At 41.4% G+C, this 22,986-nt stretch overlaps 1 protein-coding gene across 14 annotated transcripts in view; it reads right to left on the bottom strand.

Annotated features, from left to right (window-relative positions):
- Positions 1 to 22,986, bottom strand: part of hspg2 (heparan sulfate proteoglycan 2) — a 530,612-nt gene that overhangs the window by 245,440 nt on the left and 262,186 nt on the right. For all 14 annotated transcript variants that reach the window (XM_087980629.1, XM_087980631.1, XM_087980637.1 and 11 more), the window contains 6 exons: positions 22,605 to 22,784; positions 19,108 to 19,226; positions 18,179 to 18,290; positions 17,747 to 17,857; positions 12,777 to 12,904; positions 10,142 to 10,228 (listed from right to left, as the gene is read on the bottom strand). In XM_087980629.1, coding sequence (XP_087836755.1) covers positions 10,142 to 10,228; positions 12,777 to 12,904; positions 17,747 to 17,857; positions 18,179 to 18,290; positions 19,108 to 19,226; positions 22,605 to 22,784 — 737 coding nt within the window. The remainder of the gene's footprint in view (positions 1 to 10,141; positions 10,229 to 12,776; positions 12,905 to 17,746; positions 17,858 to 18,178; positions 18,291 to 19,107; positions 19,227 to 22,604; positions 22,785 to 22,986) is intronic.

Below are 22,986 nucleotides of genomic sequence, written 5' to 3'. Positions count from 1 at the left end.
CTAACTCTATTCTGTGTTGCTGTCACTGAAGGTTTCATGGTTGTACTAAGCAGTTTTGTTGTTGCTGTTCTCCCATGTTTTGCTTTAACAGGAGTGTGTTTTGATGCTTTTGTAGCAGGTTTCAATTTATGCTCTGAGTGCCCAGTTACATTTTTACCAGGTTTGGTTTTACTTTTAGACTTTGTAACTCTTTTACTACCAGAGTTTATTTTACCCTTAACCCTATCTGGGATCGTTGCATTATTTACTGTGTTTACATATCCAGGTTTTACTTTTGTTCTCAATGCTGGTAAACGTGATTTTGTGGGTTTCTCTAGCACAGCTGTAGGAATGAGCTGGGTTGTCAATGCCTTGGGCTCTATGGTGACCACAGTCATGTTGGAATACAGTGTGGTAGATGAGACTAGTTCAAGTGTAACTGCAGGCTTCATTGTTACTGCAGAGATCGCTGTTGTGCGGATCTGTTTAACAACAGCTTGGCCTTTACCAAACACAGCTGAATTTTTATGCCCATTATTATTAATAGACACTCTAACTTTCTTCTTAACGTGGACTTTGCTTGTGGATTTCACAGGAGCAGCTGTGGATCTGATACGTGTTTGTACAGTTGTCAGAGGCGCGACGGTGGCAGCTGCTTTTCTGTGAAAACGAGACGTGCTTGGTGTGGGGAGACTGGGTTTTTTACCAAAAGGTCTTTTGAAGACAAACCGTGAGGTTTTGTTGTTGTTTCCATCAGATTTTGGCTTCACTTTTAATTTTGTTTTGACATGTTTGGTCAATGGCTTTGCAGGTGAATTAGTGGTGACTACAGTGAGGTCTGGTTGATCATTGTTGGTGAGCAAAGTCCTCCTTTTCTTCAGCTCGGAGATCTCCTCAGCCAATGCTGCAAAACCATCAATAAGAATTTCCAGCCTTACTTGCAAAGCGGTCAACTTGTCATCTACATCTGTATACTTCCACTGCAAGTCAGAGATCAGTTTGTCTTTGGGAGGGGCTGACAACATATGGGTGAGGTTCTTCAGCTGCAAGCTTAAGTTGTCTTGCCTTTTCTGTAAATGCTTGAAGCCATCTTTAAGGTCCAAACCTGTGTCCTCTAACATGGTTAGCCTTCTGTTGAAGCTGATCAGAGATGTTTTCATCAGGTGCCTGAGGTTATATATCCTCCGTTTTGTGGTAATCTTGGCTGGCAGAATTTTTGTTACTCCTGTTGGCATGGTAACTGCGTCTGTGCTGGAAGCATTGTCTGAAGATGGTATATCTTTTCTGCTCGTACCAGGTTCTGTCAAATTTCGTGCCCCGTCTCTAGACCCATTCTTCTCACATTCAACTGGAATCAGCTCCTGGGACTCCAGCTTTACCGTTTGATTCTCAACTTTGCAGAATTCTGTCAGATTTCTTCTTAAAGGATTAAAAGAAATATTTACATAGAATACGATCATTTGGCCTCAGATTGATAGCTTGTTGGTTAGTTTAGATTGGTTTCATTTTAGACTGGTTGCTTTGGACTATTTTACTGGAGCACAAAGACTGTGTGCTGAAGGCTCTATTGCTCACAACAATAGACTGCTTTCAGCCTAGTAGGTTTTCTCATGTATATACAGTACTTGTGTGTCAGTGTGGAAAGGCTTTAAGCAACAAACTGCAAGGTTTGCAAGCCCTGACCAACAAGTAGCCAACATGGCAGCCCCATGTTAGTGCACAGATTAGTTAGCAGCAGAAGCATAACAGAAGAGCTAGATTAGTGATTAAAGCAAAGGCCCCAAGACTAGTCTGCACATGATGGTCAATTATTATCCTTGCACCAAAATCTGTACTCGCTTGCATTTCACCTCAATACAACCCAAAACTGAAAACAACTCTCAGTTCAGAAGCAAATTCTCACCCTAACCTTTACTGCAGCTGTCGTAAGCTGGCAAGCAAACTGAGCTCTTTGTCAGAGTGTGCAACACTTAAAATGTGGCAAACCAGGTCAAACTGCATTCAGGCAATACCAAATTATGCACTTGTGACCTGAAATAAAAAGGAAGTACCATCTTTAAATTGACAAAACCGGGCCTGAAGATTTCCCAACATTCAATATTGAACTGAGTGACTTGCTGGGCCATTTCAGAGGACAATAAATGGCAGCTCCATTGCTATGGGTCTGGAGTCATATGCAAAGAAAACCAGGTAGAAACGGCAGATTTTCCTCCCTAAAGGAACATTTAGAGACCCCTGGCTTTTACAATAACCAAAGGTAAAATTGAGATCAGTTTTGAACATGAATTCCACCCACTGCCATGAGGGGATTTGAACTTGCTCACCCAGCATTACCCTGGTGCACAGCATTACTAGTTCAATCACATTACCACTACACCACCAATATTAGAATTGGCCATCCAATTTAAAAGGAAATTACTTCAAAAGAGAATCATACGCAGTGAGCTTTTGCAATTCATGGTCAATTTACATGGTCTAATGGAAACTGCCTGAACACTCTCCCATTACCTGCTGCATAATAAATGAGGTCTTCAAGACAGAGCCCATTTTCCAGATGATTTAGGTGAAGCTGAAGTAACAAATTGGAGATGCCAGCTGTGGCAAGGATTAAAGCGACAACAAAGGATCAAGAACAAAAGGAGTCTGTTCCAAGGGTTAAAAGTGCAAACAAGTCAGGGTCTGTTCAGTTGTTCAAATCATCTCCTTGATGCAGGACAGCTGGAAAGTGCGTTTTCATTTCACACAATGTAAAAACCTCTGAGAAACCCCCCCCGGCATGGCAGTAAAACCAAACCAGAAACATCCATTACACAGCTGGATGCAATAATTGGAGAGCTACAGTATTCAAACGATGAGTTACAATACATGGAATTTATTTTTTTATGATTTGACCCCACAGAAGCACAGAACGGTTACATTGCAGAAGGTGATTGTTCGACCCATTGGGTCTGCACTGACTCGCTGAATGAGTGTTACAGCTCAGTGCCATTCTCCTGACTTTTCCCCAACACTCTGCATGTTATTTCTATTTAAATAATTATCTAGTGCCCTCTTGAATGTCAGCTGAACCTGCATCCATCCCACTTCCACATTCCAGACCCTAAATATCTGCTGCACAAAAATGATTCTTCCTCTGCTACTTTTGCAAATTATCTTCTATCTGTATCCTCACACTCTTGATCTGTGTGAGAGAGAGAGAGAGAGAGAGAGAGACAAACAGACAAAGAGAGAGAGAGAGTGAGAGACAGGGAGAGAGAGAGAGAGAGAGAGAGAGCGAGAGCGCAGTTTCTCCTGTCCTGTCTGTCCTGTCCCTTGTGCTTTTGAAGAGTTTCATTAAACCTCCTCTTAGCCTACTTCCTTCCAACTTCTCCGATTTATATTTGTAACTGAACTCATTCATCTCTGCAGCTTTGCATATTAGAAAAGAATTCCTGCATTTCACAAATGACTTTTACAGTGACACTATCAGCAAATGAAATAACAAAATTATTTTTTGAGAATTGAAATTTTATTTAATGAAATATGAAGAAAAATGAAAGTTCTTCCATGCATAGCAAAGTGCGCAAGTTAACTAACGTGGAAACATGGGAAAGTGCCACCAGATGGCAAGACAAAGGAATCTTAAGTACCCAATACCAGCAGGTAGACCAGAGTAAGTGGGAACCTATTGTAGGAGCTCAATTCTTGCTGAACCACTCCACTGACACACATTACAGCAGCTCCATTTGAGGACTGGAAGATTTGGGGAGAGTGGTGGTGGTGCAAGGGCACAATTTCAAAGTTCTGCAACAGGGGGTTCTGAACCCCATTAAACCAGGATAACCTTTGTGGAATTGAGCAACTGAAATGGAGCCACTCTGGGATCCTTCCACTTAGTTATGCAGCACTGCAGCCAAGCAGGAGAGCCTGAAGATGTGACTCAAGGGTTGAACATCTGCAGGAAAATGTTCATCCCAAGCAAAAAATTCAAGTTCTCTTCAGGTGTGTCATTTTTGATTACTGAGGACATTTTCCTCAAGCCTTTCCTACACTTTTTTAAAAACAACTTGCTTCATTAAATTCTCAAACTCTCTTTCCACATAGGGGAATTAGAGTTGACTTCAATAGTGACAGCACAGCATATTTTTGCTCATGGATCTCTTCACTCTGTCTAGTGAGAAGACGCAACTTTCAGCTATACTGTGGAGCTAGCATGCTAATCATAATTCAATGGTGGCACTCTCTTCTGCGAGCACTAGATCAGGGATTCAAGTTTAACTCTGGAGTCTTCAGCACATAATAGTGACCACAATTCGGTGACTTTTACTCTAGTGATGGAGAGGGATAAGTGTGCACTGCAGGGCAAGAGTTATAGCTCGGGGCAGGGAAATTATGATGCGGTGAGGCACGACTTAGGATGCGTGGCTTGGAAAAGTAGGCTTCAAGGGAAGGGCGCAATTGATATGTGAAGCTTGTTCAAGGAGCAACTATTGAGTGTCCTTGATAAGTATGTACCTGTCAGGCAGGGAGGAAAGGGTCGTGTGAGGGAGCCATGGTTTAATAAGGAATTGGAATCCCTTGTTAAAGGGAAGAGGGCGACCTATATAAAGATGAGGCGTGAAGGTTCAATTGGGGCAATTGAGAGTTATAAGGTAGCCAGGAAGGATCTGAAGAGAGAGCTAAGAGCAGCAAGGAGGGGACATGAAAAGTCCTTAGTTGGTAGGATTAGGGAAAACCCTAAGGCTTTCTATAGGTATGTCAGGAATAAAGGAATGACTAGGGTAGGAATAGGTCCAGTCAAGGATAGTTGTGGGAAGTTGCGTGTGGAGGCTGAAGAGATTGGGGAGACACTGAATGAATACTTTTCGTCAGTATTCACTCAGGAACAGGACATTGTTGCCGATGTGAATACTGAGTCACAATTAATTAGAATGGATGGCTTTGAGATATGTAGGGAAGAGCTGTTGGAAATTCTGGAAAGGGTGAAAATAGGTAAGTCCCCTGGGCCTGATGGCTTCTCTGGGAAGCAAGGGAGGAGATTACAGAGCCATTGGCCTTGATTTTTATGTCCTCGTTGTCTACAGGAATAGTGCCAGAAGACTGGAGGATAGCAAATGTGGTTCACTTGTTCAAGAAGGGGAGTAGGGATAACCCTAGTAACTATAGGCCGGTGAGTCTCACTTCTGTTGTGAGCAGAGTCTTAGAGAGAATGGTAGGGGATAGGATTTATGAACATCTGGATAGGAATAATGTGATCAAGGATAGTCAGCATGGTTTTGTGAAGGGTAGGTCGTGCCTCACAAACCTTATTGAATTCTTTGAGAAGGTGACTAAGGAGGTGGACGAGGGTAAAGCGGTAGATGTAGTGTATATGGATTTTAGTAAGGCTTTTGATAAGGTTCCCCATGATAGGCTACTGCAAAAAATATGGAGGTATGGCATTGAGGGTGAGTTGGAGGTTTGGATTAGGAATTGGCTGGCTGGAAGAAGACAGACGGTAGTAGTTGATGGTAAAGGTTCATCTTGGAGTGCAGTTACTAGCGGTGTTCCGCAAGGATCTGTTTTGGGACCATTGCTGTTTGTCATTTTTATAAATGACCTGGAAGAGGGGCTAGAAGGATGGGTGAGCAAGTTTGCGGATGATACAAAAGCCAGTGGAGTTGTTGACAGTGAGGAAGGATGTGGCAGGTTACAGCGGGATATAGATAAACTGCAGAGCTGGGCAGAAAGGTGGCAAATGGAGTTCAATGTAGGGAAGTGTGAAGTGATTCACTTTGGTAAGAGTAATAAGAAGATGGGGTACTGGGCTAATGGTCGAATACTTGGTAGTGTGGATGAGCAGAGGGATCTTGGTGTCCATGTACACAGATCTCTGAAAGTTGCCACCCAGGTAAATAGTGCTGTGAAGAAGGCATATGGCGTACTGGCTTTTATTGGTAGAGGAATTGAGTTCCGGAGTCCTGAGGTCATGTTGCAGTTGTATAAGACTCTGGTGCGGCCGCATCTGGAGTATTGTGTGCAGTTTTGGTCGCCATACTATAGGAAGGATGTGGAGGCACTGGAACGGGTGCAGAGGAGGTTTACCAGGATGTTGCCTGGTATGGTAGGAAGATCGTATGAGGAAAGGCTGAGGCACTTGGGGCTGTTTTCACTGGAGAAAAGAAGGTTTAGGGGTGACTTGATAGAGGTGTACAAGATGATTAGGGATTTAGATAGGGTTGACCATGAGAACGTTTTTCCACGTATGGAGTCAGCTATTACGAGGGGGCATAGCTTTAAATTGAGGGGTGGTAGGTATCGGACAGATGTTAGGGGTAGATTCTTTACTCAGCGAGTCGGGAGTTCATGGAATTCCCTGCCAGTAGCAGTAGTAGACTCTCCCTCTTTATGGGCATTTAAACGGGCATTGGATAGGCATATGGAGGATAGTGGGCTAGTGTAGGTTAGGTGGGCTTGGATCGGCGCAACATCGAGGGCCAAAGGGCCTGTACTGCGCTGTATTTTTCTATGTTTCTATGTTTTCTATAATCATGGCTGACAATTTTAGCGCAGTGTTGAGAGTATACTGCAGGATCAGATATTCCATCAATCAGGTGAGGCATTAACCTGAGGCCTGTTCAATTCCTCAGGTTGAAATCCACCAAGCCAAAACTAGAAGACAATGATCCTTCACAAGTTAATCCTGGAAACATATCCAATTACACAGTAACAACTCAGCATCATCTATCTGCAGAAGACAATTAAATAGAGAATTCTGGGTATTGCAGCTTTCAGCTCAATGAATCTAAAGTCATTCATGCACCTACAAGATTACACAGTTGCACAGAACAATTCTATGTTGTGGTAGAAAAGTAGAACAGACATTGTCTAAATATTGATGTCACACAAAACCTCTGTAAAAGTAATCTCCAATTAGAGCACTGTGTCTAAATCTGAGCACCGTACTGCAGGATGAATGCAAAGACCTCAGAGAGGGTGAGAAGAGGAGATTTCCTGGAATAGCAGTTGTGTGGACAAAAACATAAGTTGAGGTTGTTCTCCTGAGTGTGTGAAAGGAAAGGTGAAAGTTGAAATTGACAAAAGGTTTCAATAGAGTAACAAACGAGAAACTTTTTACATTGGCAGGAGGATTGGTGACCAGAAAAATACATACACAATAGAATAACTAAAAGAACCAGAGGGAAAACAAGAAAAAAACGTTTTCTTTAACACTGCCAATGTTAAGACCTGGAATACATTGCCTGAAAGAGTTACAGGAGCAGAATTATATCATAAGTTAATTATATAAATACTTGAAAGGGAAAAGAATTGCTAAGCTATTACAGAGAAATGGCACCAAGCATATGACCTTTTCATGATGGGCTGAATGGCCTGTTTCTATGCTAAATGATTCTACAATTCGAAATCTACCCATCCTTACTAAGTTGAGGAATCTGATTTGAGGAAATTAACATGCCACAAAGCAAGAATGAATCATGTCAGCTCCCCAAATCATTGCATGCTTACTCAACAACTCAACTCCAACTTCAGAATCCTTACAGTCAACGCAAATGCTCCACCTCCTTGAGTTATCCTTTGGCTGTTCTCAGTGAGACTACCAGTTACACACTCTCTTTACAGGTCCCTCACATTTGCAAGCTAACTGAAACTGTACCAAACTACTTAACAAAGGATTCGTTTTGGGAGAGATCAGAAAATTCCAGTCGTCACTTCAGGCTGAGTTCGAACTCCAGAGAAAAAATACTTCCAATGGCACAAACACAGTCCCAGAATACAAATCTGCTTATAAAACACATTGGGGATTAAGTTGCTATTAATTGTCATGTGAATTGCTGTAGTAAACATGATTGTTCTTCAGTAGAAGGGAACAGCTGAGAGTGGCCTGGTCAGCTGTAGCATAGGGATAATCAGGCACCAAAATCTTCCAGCTAAACATCTGACCAAAAATGAGTGATTAAAAAGGTAAATGATTTTTTTTCCAACCTCTCATAGCAGCTATTTTATGGAACTATGCAATAGGCCTGCTGTTGGTGGAACAATGCAATGGCAATTTCCATTATGCAAGTATTTCTGGCAGAACCGGTAACACAGAGCGAGATGAAACAATAAAAGGAAAATAATCAACAATACAGTTTAGGGACAGATGCATACTAACTGGATTGTGGCATTGCGAGAGGCAGTGGGGGATGGATACATTCAACCACAAAGAAAATCTCATCAGATACTCGACAGTTGTGTCCAATTCAGTGGACGATGAACCATCATTTTGCAGACCATTACTACTGCATTTTATTGTACTGTTCTACCACTGACCCAATGCTCCAGCAGAGTCAACAACTCACAGAAGTTGATAAATTTCTTTTTTACAATTATATTTAATTCACACCCAACCTGAAGAATAAAGGCTATACTCTTGAAATAGTGTCAAACCAAGTAGCAGATACATATCTTACTTTCCATGAATCAATGTTTGACATTGTGAAAGGACCATAAGAGACAAAAATGCACAGCAATCACCACTGCTTTAGTAAGCTTTCAGTACGGGCATGAGAGAGTCCACACCACCAAGCAGCACCTGAAGTTCATCAATCTGCAACTACATAGGAGCCCCCATAACCAACTTTCAACTGATTCATGCAAAGCTCTAAGGCTTTTCCACAGTAAGTAAGGTTCAACATATCTTGTTACTATTTAGCCCCATTTACAGAAGCTGAAAGTCCAGTCACTTGGTCTGTTGGTCAAAAGGAAGTTGCAACCTTCAAAGGCTGACAAAGAATCTGTTAAAGATCAGACTGTGGTTTCCATTCTGGCTGAGGGAATTCCCTTCTCCTTCTAAAAACCACAGAAATTTGGCAGATAACCCAAAATATATCCAATGGTGATAATGGATAACCACAGGGAATATCCTAAAGGTGGTTCAAGTCAGCTCAACAGCCAGCCATTCTACCTTCCAGCTTCTGCTTCAAACAGTGAGGTAGTTATTGAGTGATCAGGCCAATAACAATTACTAATTAAACCTTGGCTCCTCCCTAGACTTACAGCATGCAGAAGATCCTATCTTGGTAGGGATATATTTCTATTAAAAAATTACTCTCAGTATACTACACTGCATTACCAGTCAGTGATCATATGCTTCATCTCAATGGCACTCAGAATAATTCAAGAGCAGCGGCAACTGAAGAACCCAGCCAATTTCCAACAGTTATATTAAGGATATTCTTGTGTGACTGGTTTATTGTCTGTAGAAAATCACGCCATGCTTTCAGCTAATTCCACTACAGTTGATAACTTCTACAAGGTATTCTCCTGCATGCTCAGTCTAATGTATAAAGTTTCAGAGAAGTTACATGTGAGCTATCTGCTTTCAACAGAGGTGTGTGGTGTCATTATCCTGATAAAGAATGGAATGCTGCCTTGGAAGGATTTTCAAGGTCACTTTGCTTTCTTTGCAGGAGGTTACCAGTGACAGCAGTTACACACTGCACAAAGGAACTTTACTGCGAAATCCACTTGAGTGCCTGTACCCACCATGAAATGAACTAATCTCATTCGCATTGGGCTTCACGTTCAGTCAAAGGGGACCTCAATTCCTTCTTTATCTGAGTTGGACAAGCTAGGACAGACTTGCAACGTGTTAGATCAACACTGATCAGTCTTTGAGAAGACATTTGATGATTTTGATGTTGATATTTATAACAAAGAAAGCAGGTTTTTATTGAAAATCTGAAAGCAGCTTTTTGCTTTTTAAATTATAACCCCCATTCAGCAAGCTTCTTGTAGTCAGAGAACTGTTGGTCAAAGTTCAAGGAGCCTACTGCTGAGTCAGATTCCTGTTATATCGACTCAGTTAAATTAAACCCTTTCACCGGAACTTGATATTCTTTGGATGGTAAGTGGATTTGAATATATTAGTCCAGGTTTGGGTATTTCACTTCCTGCATTTAGTAAACAACATGAATTTAAATAGAATCATAACTTAATATTAATGGTCCGGTGAAGGGGTCTGGACATCTGAATCAGACGTTGGTTTTGGAAATGACACCACACTGAAGCGACTCTCTGTTTTGAATTAAGTAAGTGCGTCTTTGGGTTAACTAACTGGAATACCCACATAGGAAATAATAACGTACATTAAAAATGGCCATGAAAGACCAAGGTACAGGAGTGTCTTGGTGAACTATACCTTTCGCAGTTCCTGCCTTCGTAACCGCTGGGGCAACGATCACAAGTTGCCTGTCCATCTGAATCCAGGAAACAAGTCAAGGAGAACCTGAGTGAACAATTAAACCGTTGAAAGTAGATATGAGCCAACCCCTAAACCTTTCAAGATTCTCGAACATAATTTCTACAGTGGCCTCTTAAGTGTGGTAATGCAAGTGACAAATCGTAGAATCATACAGCACGGAAACAGAGTTTTCAGCCCAACCCGTCCATGCTGACCAGGTTTCTTAAACTAAAGTAGCCCCACTTACCTGCATTGAGCCCATATCCCTCTAAACCTTTCCAATCCATTTACCTGTCCTATTGTCTTTTAAATGTTGTAATTGCACCCGCCTCTACCACTTACTCTGGCAGCTCGTTCCATACACACACTACCCTCTGTATGCAAAAGTTGTCCCTCAGATCCCTTTCAAATCTTTCCCCTCTCACCTTAAATCTATCTCTCTAGTTTTGGGCTCCCTATCCATAATTGTAAAACTATAAAATTTAAACATCTCACTTTTGGTCTGCTGTTCTTTTACTAAGGTTTGTCACAACTCATTCAACTTACTTAACATTTGTCACAAACAGCAAGAAAAGGTTCCAGCTTTCTGTAGAATTCTGACTAGAATTTTTGATAATTGGTTGATCATGAGTTGACGATAACCTGTAATTCATTTTATGAGTGAGCACACTGCAGCTCCATGACGGAGGTTGGAATAATTTTTGTTTGCAATGAAAGCAGCGTACTGGCCTTATTCACAGGTGGACTCAACACAACTACTAAAACTGCTGCTACTAATAAAATTGCACAATGTCACCACCATACACACCTGTGAGAATTTTATTTAAAGGCAAGATGGAAAAATTAAATCATCACATTGTAAAACACTGCCTGATTCACAGAATCATAGAATCCCTACAGTGTGTAAACAAGTCATTTGGTCCAACAAGTCCATACCAACACTCTGAAGAATAACCCTCCCAGACACATTCACCTATCCTATTACTCTACATTTACCCTCGACTCATGCACCTAACCTGAATACTATGGGCAATTTAGCACGGCTAATTCACCTAAACTGCATATCTTTGGACTGTGGGAGGAAACTGGAGCATCCGGGGGAAACTCATGCAGACACAGGGAAAATGTGCAAACGCCACAGTTGCCCGCGGCTGGAATCGAGCGCGGGTCCCTGGTGTTGCGAGGCAGCAGTGCTAACCACTGAGTCACCGTGCCCTATTTTGTTTGAGAAAGTAAAATTCCTGTAAAATATTCCATTCTGGCAACATTCATTCCTACTCAGAATACATGGCAGAGCTTTTTCTACAATAAGAGATGTCACCTCCACCATCAAAAGCACATCATAGCAATAGAACATTCTGTTCAACTGGTCAATGCCAGTGTATGTTCTTCATTTGAGATTCCTCCCATCAGCCTTCGTCAAATACTATCAGTATCTCCTTCTATTCCTTTCACCCTCATGTGTTTACCTGGCATCCCTTTCATAATCTATACTCATTGCCAGAACTATTCCTTGTAAGAGTCGTGAAGTCTTCATTCTAAAATCACATACATTTGTCCTAAACTTTGACAGGATTTCTAACTCTTAGACTTGGTTTCAACACCTCAACGTATGGAAAAGTCTTTGCTATTCCTACCACATCAAATCCTTTCATTTTCTTAAAGATTTTCATCAGGCCACTTCCCTATGCACTGCTTTTCAAGATAAAGCCTATAATTTTTCTTTCTCTCCCTGTCATTTCTTTTTAAAAGTCAAGTTCTAAACTGACAAGTCAATGCAGTCTCTGCAACCCAATCAAGAGACTCATGTGGAACACTGTTATTTCATTGTGTGTCAAAGAAAGCAGAATGCTTGGAACTAACAATCATCTTCAACATAATGCACGGTTGCACAGTGGTTAGCACTGCTGCCTCACAGCACCAGAGACCTGGGTTCAATTCCCACCTCGGGCAACTGTCTATGTGGAGTTTGCACATTCTCCCCGTGTCTGCGTGGGTTTGCTCCGGTTTCTTGCCACAGTCCAAAAGTGTGCAGGTTAGGTGAATTGGCCATGATAAATTACCCGTAGTGTTAGGTGAAAGGGTAAATGTAGGGAAATGGGTCTGGGTGGGTTTCTCTTCGGAGGGTCGGTGTGGACTTGTTGGGCCGAAGGGCCTGTTTCCACACTGTAAATAACCTAATCTAGATAATTGAGGAACTTGGCTTGATGGAACAAAACGGTTACCAGCAATAGCAGAATAACAAGCAATGATATCAGAACAGGTCAGTAGTTAGACTGAGGGCAAAGGTATGTCCCACATTCATACAAACATTCCCAGACTCTAATTCTAAGTAATTCTAACAGCTTTTTAAGCGGTTCGCCCAAATTGCATAGTTAATCATTAACAATTGTTTAACGAAGTTGAATATCAAATTATTGCAGCATTTATTCTTTCAAATTGCTTCATTTACATTAATCAACAGTGGACTTCTAACAGAATCTCTTAAAGGGAAAGACAAATTAAAGAAAGTGTTTTTTTTATTCATGACATTCTTCTTACAATGCAAATTGTAGCAAAGTAAGTTTCAGTTTTTCAAAAAAAGGAAACTCACTGATTTGAGGGAGTGGACCCTGGACAAGGGCAAGGCTTACAGTCATTTGGAGTTCCACCTCTGGCATCACCATAGAAACCGGACTCACATTGTTCACATCGGAGGCCCCTGGTGTTGTGAAGGCAATTCTGTAGGTCACATAAGAAAAAGAAAGATCAAATTTCAGGTGCCAACATCTGGGGTAAGAGCACATAATGCAAAAGAAAATAAAAATCTGTGCTAATTCAGACACTGCATCCAACATGGAACAACATGGACTCCCACACAAAAGATGATTTGAAAATACAATAAATAGTTTTGTGTTGAACAAGAGTGTAAGACAAGGGAGAATGTATCAAAATGGCAACTTGGTGTTGAAACAGGACACCAACTTTCACGACTGCTTTAACATAATGCTGACCAACAGCAGATTCAATATAATAATACAGAGAAATGCTATATGAGGACAGATAGAAAGTGAAAATCTAATGTGGCTAAATCAATATCGATCATATTAGTACTTATCCAATTCTTAAAACTGATACATTGATACTGATCTTCAAAGAACTGCAGCCTTGATAAAGGTCAGAAAATGTAAGAAAGTAGCTTCTTAATTCACGCCAGTCACCTGTTGTATAGTACTATTTTATATTATCAGATACTGCAGTAATTAGCGCTTTATTTAAAATAATTAGTTCTACTGCCTAAAGTCATCTTCCTCCTTCCTAAATCAAAAACATCACCTATACAGAACATCCTATGTGACCCCAGTATCCCCATCACATCTGAGGAACTATCAGACAGCAAGCTTCTAAACACACTGATTAATGTACTTAAGGCCTACCAACCCTGTTTGGAGATAACTTCCCCAATTAAAAAAAAGGAGAGATACCTTCAGCAGAAAGTATGCACTATAAATATTATTCCCATTTCATCAATTATAAAACCACTTTAATGATTTAAACTATTTTTAAACATTGTGTCTTCTTTTAAATAACGACTTCAATTACACTAATGTCAGGGCCATTTAAAATCTGAAAAATAGATGATAATCTTCTGTAACATTCCCAACTCAAGACTGCATTCCATCCAAAGCAAGTTTCATCAAGGATAGCAAGTCAAATCAGAGCTCGTCATTGTCTGCAATATGGTGGGGAGCTTCTTTGGTATTGAGCAACTTGCAAGCTCCTTATTGCCTCAGTTAGATATTATGAATCAACCTTGCAAACTCACAAATTGCTATGTGCCTTCAGGCGGCTATGGCAAAGTAACCAAATCAGCTGACCAGCAATATATTGGCTTTGCACGGTTGAATATAATTGCTGACAGTAGACTGGCAGTCTGAATTAGATCTCTCAAACTTTTTTATTAGTACCATTTATTTCAACTCCCAATTAAATCAAAATGAGCTTAAAGTTTCTTGAGCCTGACAACAAATGGATTTGTGACAGTTCAAATGTTACAAAATGTGGCCAAATTTCAAATCACTGTACAGGAAGATCAAGACCCTTAATTCGCACCATTGTCCTGTCTATAATATACTTTGGATATGGAAGCAATGTGGCACTTCATTAAAAATCATTAGTTTCAGTGCTTGGGCGTAGGTCTTCCTAAAACAAATGCATCACCAGTACAGAACACTCTATGTGACCCAGAGCTCCCAACGAACACCATCTCTGAGCATTGCTGCCATCGTGGGTATCATGAAAAGGGCATGTGCACTTCATAGGATGGGCAATAAAGTATAGCGATCTAGTGAAATAGGGGATTTTCTTTTATGTGTGCGTGCTGCTAGCTGGACCAACATTTATTTCCTACTCCTTACTGACCTTGGCTGAGATGAAAAACAGGCAGGATGGAGAACAGGATGTTGATGATAAGAAAGAGATTAAAGGAACAGGATGGCAAGACAATGACATAGGAAGAGAAGATTGACATTTGAAGATATCCTCCTTATTACAAGATACTAAATAAATATTTTGAGGGTCTCTGCTAGTATGAAATGAATGAATTATGTCTTGGCTACAATATTACGCTTAGGTCCCCAACAATCCTGCTGAAGTTGAACAGTCAGACTCTTGTCCTTCTCAAACTAGTTACCAATGAAACTGTTCACACAAATCTAAAAAGCACAATTACTGTAACATGAGTTAGACTGACGATGCCAGTGAGAGACTTTCATTTGAACATTTTGACTCAATTCGATAGCTGATTTTTAATAAAAATTTGAAACAAGAACCAAATACATTATAAGAGCTGATTGTAGAAAATAAATTTGTAACCAAGGTGTGCATTTGCAAGGATAGCTCAAAATCGAACTGTCAACATAGGAGAGAATTTCTATAATGGAAATTTTGCACATAAACCCAGTGTTTCATTTTATCACTTGCTCTCAGGATGAGGGTAGACAAGCAGAAGGCTGGAAGAACACAGCAAGCCAGGCAGTGTCAGGAGGTGGAGAAGTTAACGTTTTGGGTGTAACCCTTCTTCAAGACTTTGGGATGAGGGTGTCATTGGCAAGTCAAAAATTATTGTCCATCTGTAGTTACTTTATGAAGTGGTGCTAGGCTCTATCTCTGGATCACTCCAGTCAGGGCAATGATTGTATGGTTCCACAATGCTGTTGGGTTGGGAATCCCATGATTCTAACTCAGAAACCATGAAGGAACATGATTTCTGCTGTGGGTCTTTGTGATGGGAGAGGTTGATTGCTGCATTTGAATCTTGAGAATTGTATGACAAGTCTCACTTGCTGAATACAGAGTTCAAGTACTAGATGCATCAATTGAATGAACCACCCTGCCTGAACTGGTGCTGAGCTTTGAGAGTGTGGTGGTAGCTGTACCTGTCCAGGTGAACAGTGAATATTTGAACACTTTGTAAAGATGGTGGGGAGAGACAGTGGGCTCAGGGGAACCAAATATCAAACAGAACCCAGTCTCAGACCTGTTTTTACAACCAAAGTATTAATAAAACTAACCCAATTCAATGACTGGTGACCCAGGATGTTGATAATGGGGATGGGGTGGGGATGGGGTAGGGGTGGGGTGGAGAGAGACAAGGATAGTGATACGGCTGGATTTTCCCTTGCTCAAAATTTCCACTGCCCGCATTTTTATGGTAGGAACATAACCTACCAGTCATCAAGGGTATTGGTTATACTATTCAGCTATTAATCCAGACAATGAGTTCATGTTGTATTAGAGAGTAATTCGCCGGTGGTGGCATTGCCATACATATGATGCCCTTATCGTTCTGGATGGTACAGAGTCCAGGGTTTCAAAGACATTGCCCAAGGAAGTTTGGTGAGTTGCTGCAGTGCACATTGGAGATGATATACACAGCTGACAGTGGAGTGAGTGAATTATTAATTTGGTGGATGGATACTCAATCAATAAGGCTGCTGTGTCTTGGATTGTACCCATTTTTATTTGAGTGTGCTTAAAACTGCACTTATCCAGACAAATGGAGTGTATGCCATCACACTCTTGACTTGTGTTGGAGATGCTGGAGAGACAGGAAGGGAGTACATTTCACATCTTATTTTACTGGAGGAACTTCAGAGAAGGTTCAATTCCCCAGTGTAGGGGAATCACATTATGAGCAAAGGCTAAACAGGTTGGGCTCTATTCACTGGAGTTAAGAAGAATACAAGGTGCTCCCATTGAAACATATCGGATTCTTTAAGGGGTTTGACAGGGTCAAAGCTGAGAGGATGTTACCCCTCATGGAGGAGTCTGGGACCAGAGAACATGGTCTCAGAATAAAGCTGCATCAGTTTTATGACTCAGATCACAAGAAATTTCTTCTGAGGGTTGAGTGTCTTTGGAACTCCTTGCGACTGATCTATGGGGCACAGTCCTTATGTATATTAAAGACTGCGATAAAAGATTTGTGATTAGTAGGGGAACTAAGGATTATGGGGAAGGCTCAAGAAAGCGAATGTGACAAATGTCGGATTAACCACGATCCCACTGAATGGAGCAACAAACCCAAGGGACTGAACAGCCTCCTCCTGGTCTTGTTTCTTACAGCCTTGTGGTCGAATCTCCAGTCTCTGATCTACATCTGAGGGTCTAATCCCCAGTCTCGAATCTACATCTGTGAGTCTAATCCCCAGTCTCGAATCTACATCTGTGGGTCTAATCCCAAGTCTCTAGTCTATATCTGTGCGTCTAATCCCCAGTCTCTAATCTATACTTGTGGTGTAACTCTAATCTATATTTGGAGCATAGTATGTCCATGGCTTTTGCCAGAAACGTCGATTTTCCTGCTCCTTGGATGCTGCCTGACCTGCACCACTCTAATCTAGACCATGGCTAGTTCAGTTCAGTTTCTGGTCAACGGTAATGCCCAGAATGTGGATGGTGGGGATTTGACAATTACCTGCCCTGTGAAGTGGTCTAGCAAGCACCTCAACTATACCAAACTATTCTGTTATCTTCTTGAGGCAAATCATAACCCTATGCCTTGTCAGTGACTCCTTCACCCCTAGAATAAATTGGCAAAGTTTGGGTGTGCCCAGGTCCTGCTGTCAGCTGATATCTACTGTTGCCATTCTGAGGGGAGCAGTGGATTTGGATGAACATTGTGGATCTGTTAAAAGTGAATGACATTTACTGAGTTTACAACACGGCTTGCTAACTGCTCCAAAGTATGGAACAAAATTTGTTAATTGCAGGCATGGGTGCAATATTGTGATTTCTCATTTTTCCTCACAATAACAGATCTCCTACATATTTACCACACTGGGATGTGTTGCTAAACAGCCAAGTTTTTTTTTCCCCACGCTAAAATCATACACAAACTATACCATGAAAATGATATGAATTCGTAGGAACATGAAGAGATGGAGGAATTAAAAACAGAGTCATGCATCAAGTACAAAAACATAATAGTTGTAGAAATGCTAGCCAGGAAAACAAACATTTCTCCAAATTGGAAAAGGCTACATGACAGATCAATCTGATGTATTGAAGAAACATCCGTACCAAGCATTGCCCAGTGTCTGCATCACATTCAGAGTGTCCATTGCAGTCACAGCGCTCACACATTCCCAGGTACAACCCACTCGTTGTGCGTGTGTAGCCAAAAGCACATTCCTGCATAGAAGAGATTCCACAAAACATTATACAAAAAATAAACAATGTGAAATTTTATTTGTTTGAAACATTAGGTAAAATGATTTCAACTACTATTCCATACTCATTGGAAAAATTCAAATGACATCAACTAAATTGAGGACTCTGGCTAAGAAGTAGTTATTTATAACTACTGCCCGATCACACGTCAATACGTTTGGAATTTTGAACTTCTGGTTTTAACTTAACATGGGCATTTTTCTAATTTGAATATGGAGCATTTTGGGGTATCCAGATGTCATGAAAGTGGCCAAATAAATGAAAGCTTTCCTTTCGTTTTACCTGACAGGACGATCCCTTGTATCCTTCTGGGCAAATACATTCCTCCACTTCAACTGCCTGTTCCTGTCCAGTGGGATGTGGGACAGCTACATCCATATGGATTTGGGATATTCTGCAAATGGACACTTGCATTAATCTCCAAACACAGTCTGACAACACAAATGGCACCATTTCTTGGACCTGGGTCACGTAACATGCACACAGGATTTCTATCTAAATGTGTTCCCAATTGTTTTCTAGCATCTACGGCATTTAGTGACCTGAATACCATGAGGCAGCACAAATTGTATTTAGCTAAACTGTTTCTCAGAAAAAAAACTTACTTTATTTTGCATGCAATTCACTTTTCACATTAAAGTATCATGTGAACAGAACTTGTTCCCATGAGAGTATGGTGAAGTACTGGAGCACGCCAGTCTTTGTAGCCCAACATGAGGTCTATTCACTTGGGCCTGAAATCTGGGAGTGGAATAAGTCCAAAAAGGAGATCAGAACATAAAAAATTAATCAAATGCAAGAAAAATTCTTACTGCCGCCTTGTGCTCAAGAATTATTTTTAGGAAAAAAGAACATTCATGGTCCTTCATAACAATTTCCAAAGTTTTGAGTGTCAACTGTATAATTTACAGAGCATTTTATACAAACTAGAAGTTTCCTTAATTCATTTCAGCTACATTTTGAGGAGGTCCAATACTTCTAACCAATCCTAGTTAGCTTGCTTGTAGCCTTGTCAACCGCAGACTCAACTCTTGAGTTCAGTACTGGTGTAGCTGTTACTTTGAGGTCTGCGATACCAAGCCAACTGCTAAGTATGAAGTCAAATCTGCAGCAATGGCAGCAGATAATGTACCAAAGATACTGAAGGGTTATGCACATGCAACTGTGAGTTTGAGTTAAAATACTCATAGAGAGATGTGTCAACACTTAACCTGCTTTCAGTCATCCCTTCAGTATAACTTGCTCGGATCATGACAACATCAATATTGGCTAAAGCCATCAGGAGATGCTCCCTGGTAGCAGGCTGGCCATCAGCCCGTCGCCATGCAGTCTGAAAAAAAAACAAAGTCACTTGTGAATAATTGGAAAGGAATTTTAAAAAAACTCTTCCTTAATTCACAAATTCAACAAAATAATTGCAGGTATTAAAGGTGGCAGGAAATCAGAATGGGTGTCTTCTTCAGCAGCATCATTACTCCTCTGAGCCTCTGCACACATCCCTTAATATTTCTTACAGCTGATGTAGTCCTAACAAAGGCTGACAATTCATTCTGTGGTGGAAAGACTAGTATTTTAAATTCAACAGCGAGAAGTCACATTGGAAGCATAAGAACACAGAGGAACAGCATTTTCTTTCCCAATCGATTACCAAGAGTTTACGTTGTTGTGGTTCTGTTCGCCGAGCTGGAAGTTTTTGTTGCAAACGTTTCGTCCCCTGTCTAGGTGACAACCTCAGTGCTTGGGAGCCTCCTGTGAAGCGCTTCTGTGGTGTTTCCTCCGGCATTTATAGTGGCCTGTCCCTGCCGCTTCCGGTTGTCAGTTTCAGCTGTCCGCTGTAGTGGCCGGTATATTGGGTCCAGGTCGATGTGTTTGTTGATGGAGTTTGTGGATGAGTGCCATGCTTCTAGGAATTTCCTGGCTGTTCTTTGTTTGGCTTGCCCTATAATGGTAGTATTGTCCCAGTCAAATTCATGTTGCTTGTCGTCTACGTGTGTGGCTACTAGGGATAGCTGGTCGTGTCGTTTCGTGGCTAGTTGATGTTCGTGGATGCAGATCATTAGCTGTCTTCCTGTTTGTCCTATATAGTCACCACCAAGGTACACAGGAAAGCCAACACACAGACCAAGTCCTGAACTATGAAAGCAACCACCCCAATACACACAAACGAAGTTGCATCAAGACACTATTCAAAAGGGCCACAACACACTGCAGCACACCAGAACTGCAAAAAGAGGAAGAGGAACACCTATACAAGGTATTCGCCAAAAACGGATATCCTCGCAATTTCATCAACAGATGGCTAAGGGAAAGACAACGGAACGAGGACATGCCGCAACCCAAAGGACTAGCCACACTACCATACATCAAGAACATCTCTGAAATGACAGCCAGACTATATAGGACAATCAGGAAGACAGCTAACGATCCGCATCCACGAACTTCAACTGCCACGAAACGACATGACCAGCTATCCCTAGTAGCCACACACGTAGACGACAAGCAACATGAATTTGACTGGGACAACACTACCATTATAGGGCAAGCCAAACAAAGAACAGCCAGGAAATTCCTAGAAGCATGGCACTCATCCACAAACTCCATCAACAAACACATCGACCTGGACCCAATATACCGGCCACTACAGCGGACAGCTGAAACTGACAACCGGAAGCGGCAGGGACAGGCCACTATAAACGCCGGAGGAAACACCACAGAAGCGCTTCACAGGAGGCTCCCAAGCACTGAGGTTGTCACCTAGACAGGGGACGAAACTTTTGCAACAAAAACTTCCAGCTCGGTGAACAGAACCACAGCAACGAACACCCGAGCTACAAATCTTCTCACAAACTTTGAAAAGTTTACGTGGTTGGCAGTGAGACGGAGTATAATAATTAAGCTCACTGCAATCTTTGCAAAGTGAAGAGCAGCAAGATATTAATCTCACTGCACGCAATCTGGTAGCTATGCCATAATCTGGAGTCTTCCCATAATTAGGACCTTAAGCAAACTGGTGATCAGAAATCTAATGTGAAGTACCAAGTATTACTCATTAAAGCAAATCCTAATTGGTTACTTCAATATGATGAGGTGGCTAGAATAGTTCAAAAGGACAAAGTAAAGGAATAGCCTATGTGGTTGCTTGTTCCTGCTCCTCTCAGACTATGGTCTATCTACCTTTTCACCATATCCACCTTGAACTCTTTTGAGTATATTTTGCATGATCGGCTAATGATTACAATGAAAAGATGCAACTGAAAATGGTTGACCATTAGTTGAGTGACCTTCAGCTCACTGACATGCCCTCCATTTTGAGGCCAGTCACAATAATCAAGGGAAGGTGATGCACATTGTCAGAGGAGACTCCCATGTGAATCTGATTCAGGGATTGGATAGAAGCTACATGAGGTAAAAGGGCTCCTGAATATGGTGAAGGGTCAGGAAACACAATAGTATCCCAGTAAAACAGATCTCGAATGTTAGATCAGTTAATTGTTCCCAGTGGATGAAATAAAGCAATAATTCGCTGTAATCCTCCTGTGCCAAACCTACTTGGAAATCATAGAATCCCTTGTGTGGAAGCAGGTCATTCAGCCCATTGAGTCCACACCAACCCAACCAAAAGCATCCTAACCACACCCACTGCACATACCCTATCTCTGTAACACTGCATTTCAAATGGCTAACCCACCTAGCCTGTACTTCTTTGGGCACTATGGGCAATTTAGCATAGCTAATCAACCTCACCTGCATACCTTTTGGCTGTGGGAGGAAACTGGAGCACCTGGAGGAAACCCTCACAAACATGAGGAGAATGTGTAAACTCAACATGGACAGTCGTGTGAGGGTGGAATTGAATTCGGGTCCCTGGCACTGTGAAGCAGCAGTGATAATCACTGAGCCATCGCGCTGCCCTTAAAACGGCTTGAGGATACCTGGGATCTTGAGCATGAAGACTGATAGGGGGTTCTTCCTCATCCTCTCCAAATACAGCACCAACATCAGACGGACCTCGATAATGTTTACACATTGAAGCAAATCATAACACAGTATGCTGCGTTAAATTAAACAAATTGGACTCAGCTCCTGGGCATGGCCCCCATGAGGGAATTATCTTCTGCTCCCACACACAATCGCTACATGTCTGCACATTAATCAATCACTGCTCCTAACTTCAGTGGCTATAGAATGTTTAGTGTCTTGTCAAGTACACCAGTTACACGTGATGATCTGTAGCACTTACTGTCTACGCTGTCTTGTAGTCAGCAACATGCAGTGTAGATCTCCTACTACAGCCTATAATAGATGCAATGTGTGGCACTGAATCTCATCCTTGGATAATCCAATCCATTCTCAGCACAACACGCAAGACAGCTTCCTGTCACAATGCCTTTGAACTGAACACTAAGGTCTTTCAAAAACAAAACAACCCGAAAGAACCGTGGATGCTGCACATCAGAAACAAAAACAGAAACTGCGAGAAAAACTCAGCAGTTCTGGCAGCATCTGTGGAGAGAAAGCTGAATTAATGTCTCTGGCCCAGTGACCCTTCTTCAGAATGAAAGAGTCTTGCATTTCCCACTTGTGATTGAACTATTCATACTTCAGGATCTGATCAGTGGAGGACTCTTCATTACACAGTGATCTCTGATAAAAGCAGTGCACATCTCAGATACATATGCACTAGATTACAGAAATAGTGACAACATACTTCTTTGAAAGGAACAGAGAAAGTTGAGGGAATGCCAGCTTGTGGCTTCCTAGCTGCGTAGTGCTCCAGGAAGATATTGTTGCCTTGTAGAATAACGTCTGGCATCCCAGTGATTGGCAAAGAGTCAGGGGAGACACTGTGCAGGATTGTGTAATGTAATTCCCCTCCATAAGAAGTAACCTATAGAAATGAATACAGGAAGATAGCAATTAATAAGGTAAAGATCAAGACATATAATTTGCCATAATCCCCTTAATCAGACTGTGCATTAACTAGATTCAGTACAGACTACATCTTTGGTAATAGATGTGTCGACAGCACCAAGACTGAACAAACATTATTCTGTCTCTACAATGAAATCATTATATTAAACTTTAAACAT

Source organism: Chiloscyllium plagiosum, unplaced genomic scaffold (genome assembly GCF_037043375.1).
Source record: "Chiloscyllium plagiosum isolate Xiang-an unplaced genomic scaffold, Cpla_swu_hap1 HiC_scaffold_37, whole genome shotgun sequence".
NCBI classification, from domain to species: domain Eukaryota; kingdom Metazoa; phylum Chordata; class Chondrichthyes; order Orectolobiformes; family Hemiscylliidae; genus Chiloscyllium; species Chiloscyllium plagiosum.
This window is presented reverse-complemented; position numbering and strand designations above follow the sequence as displayed.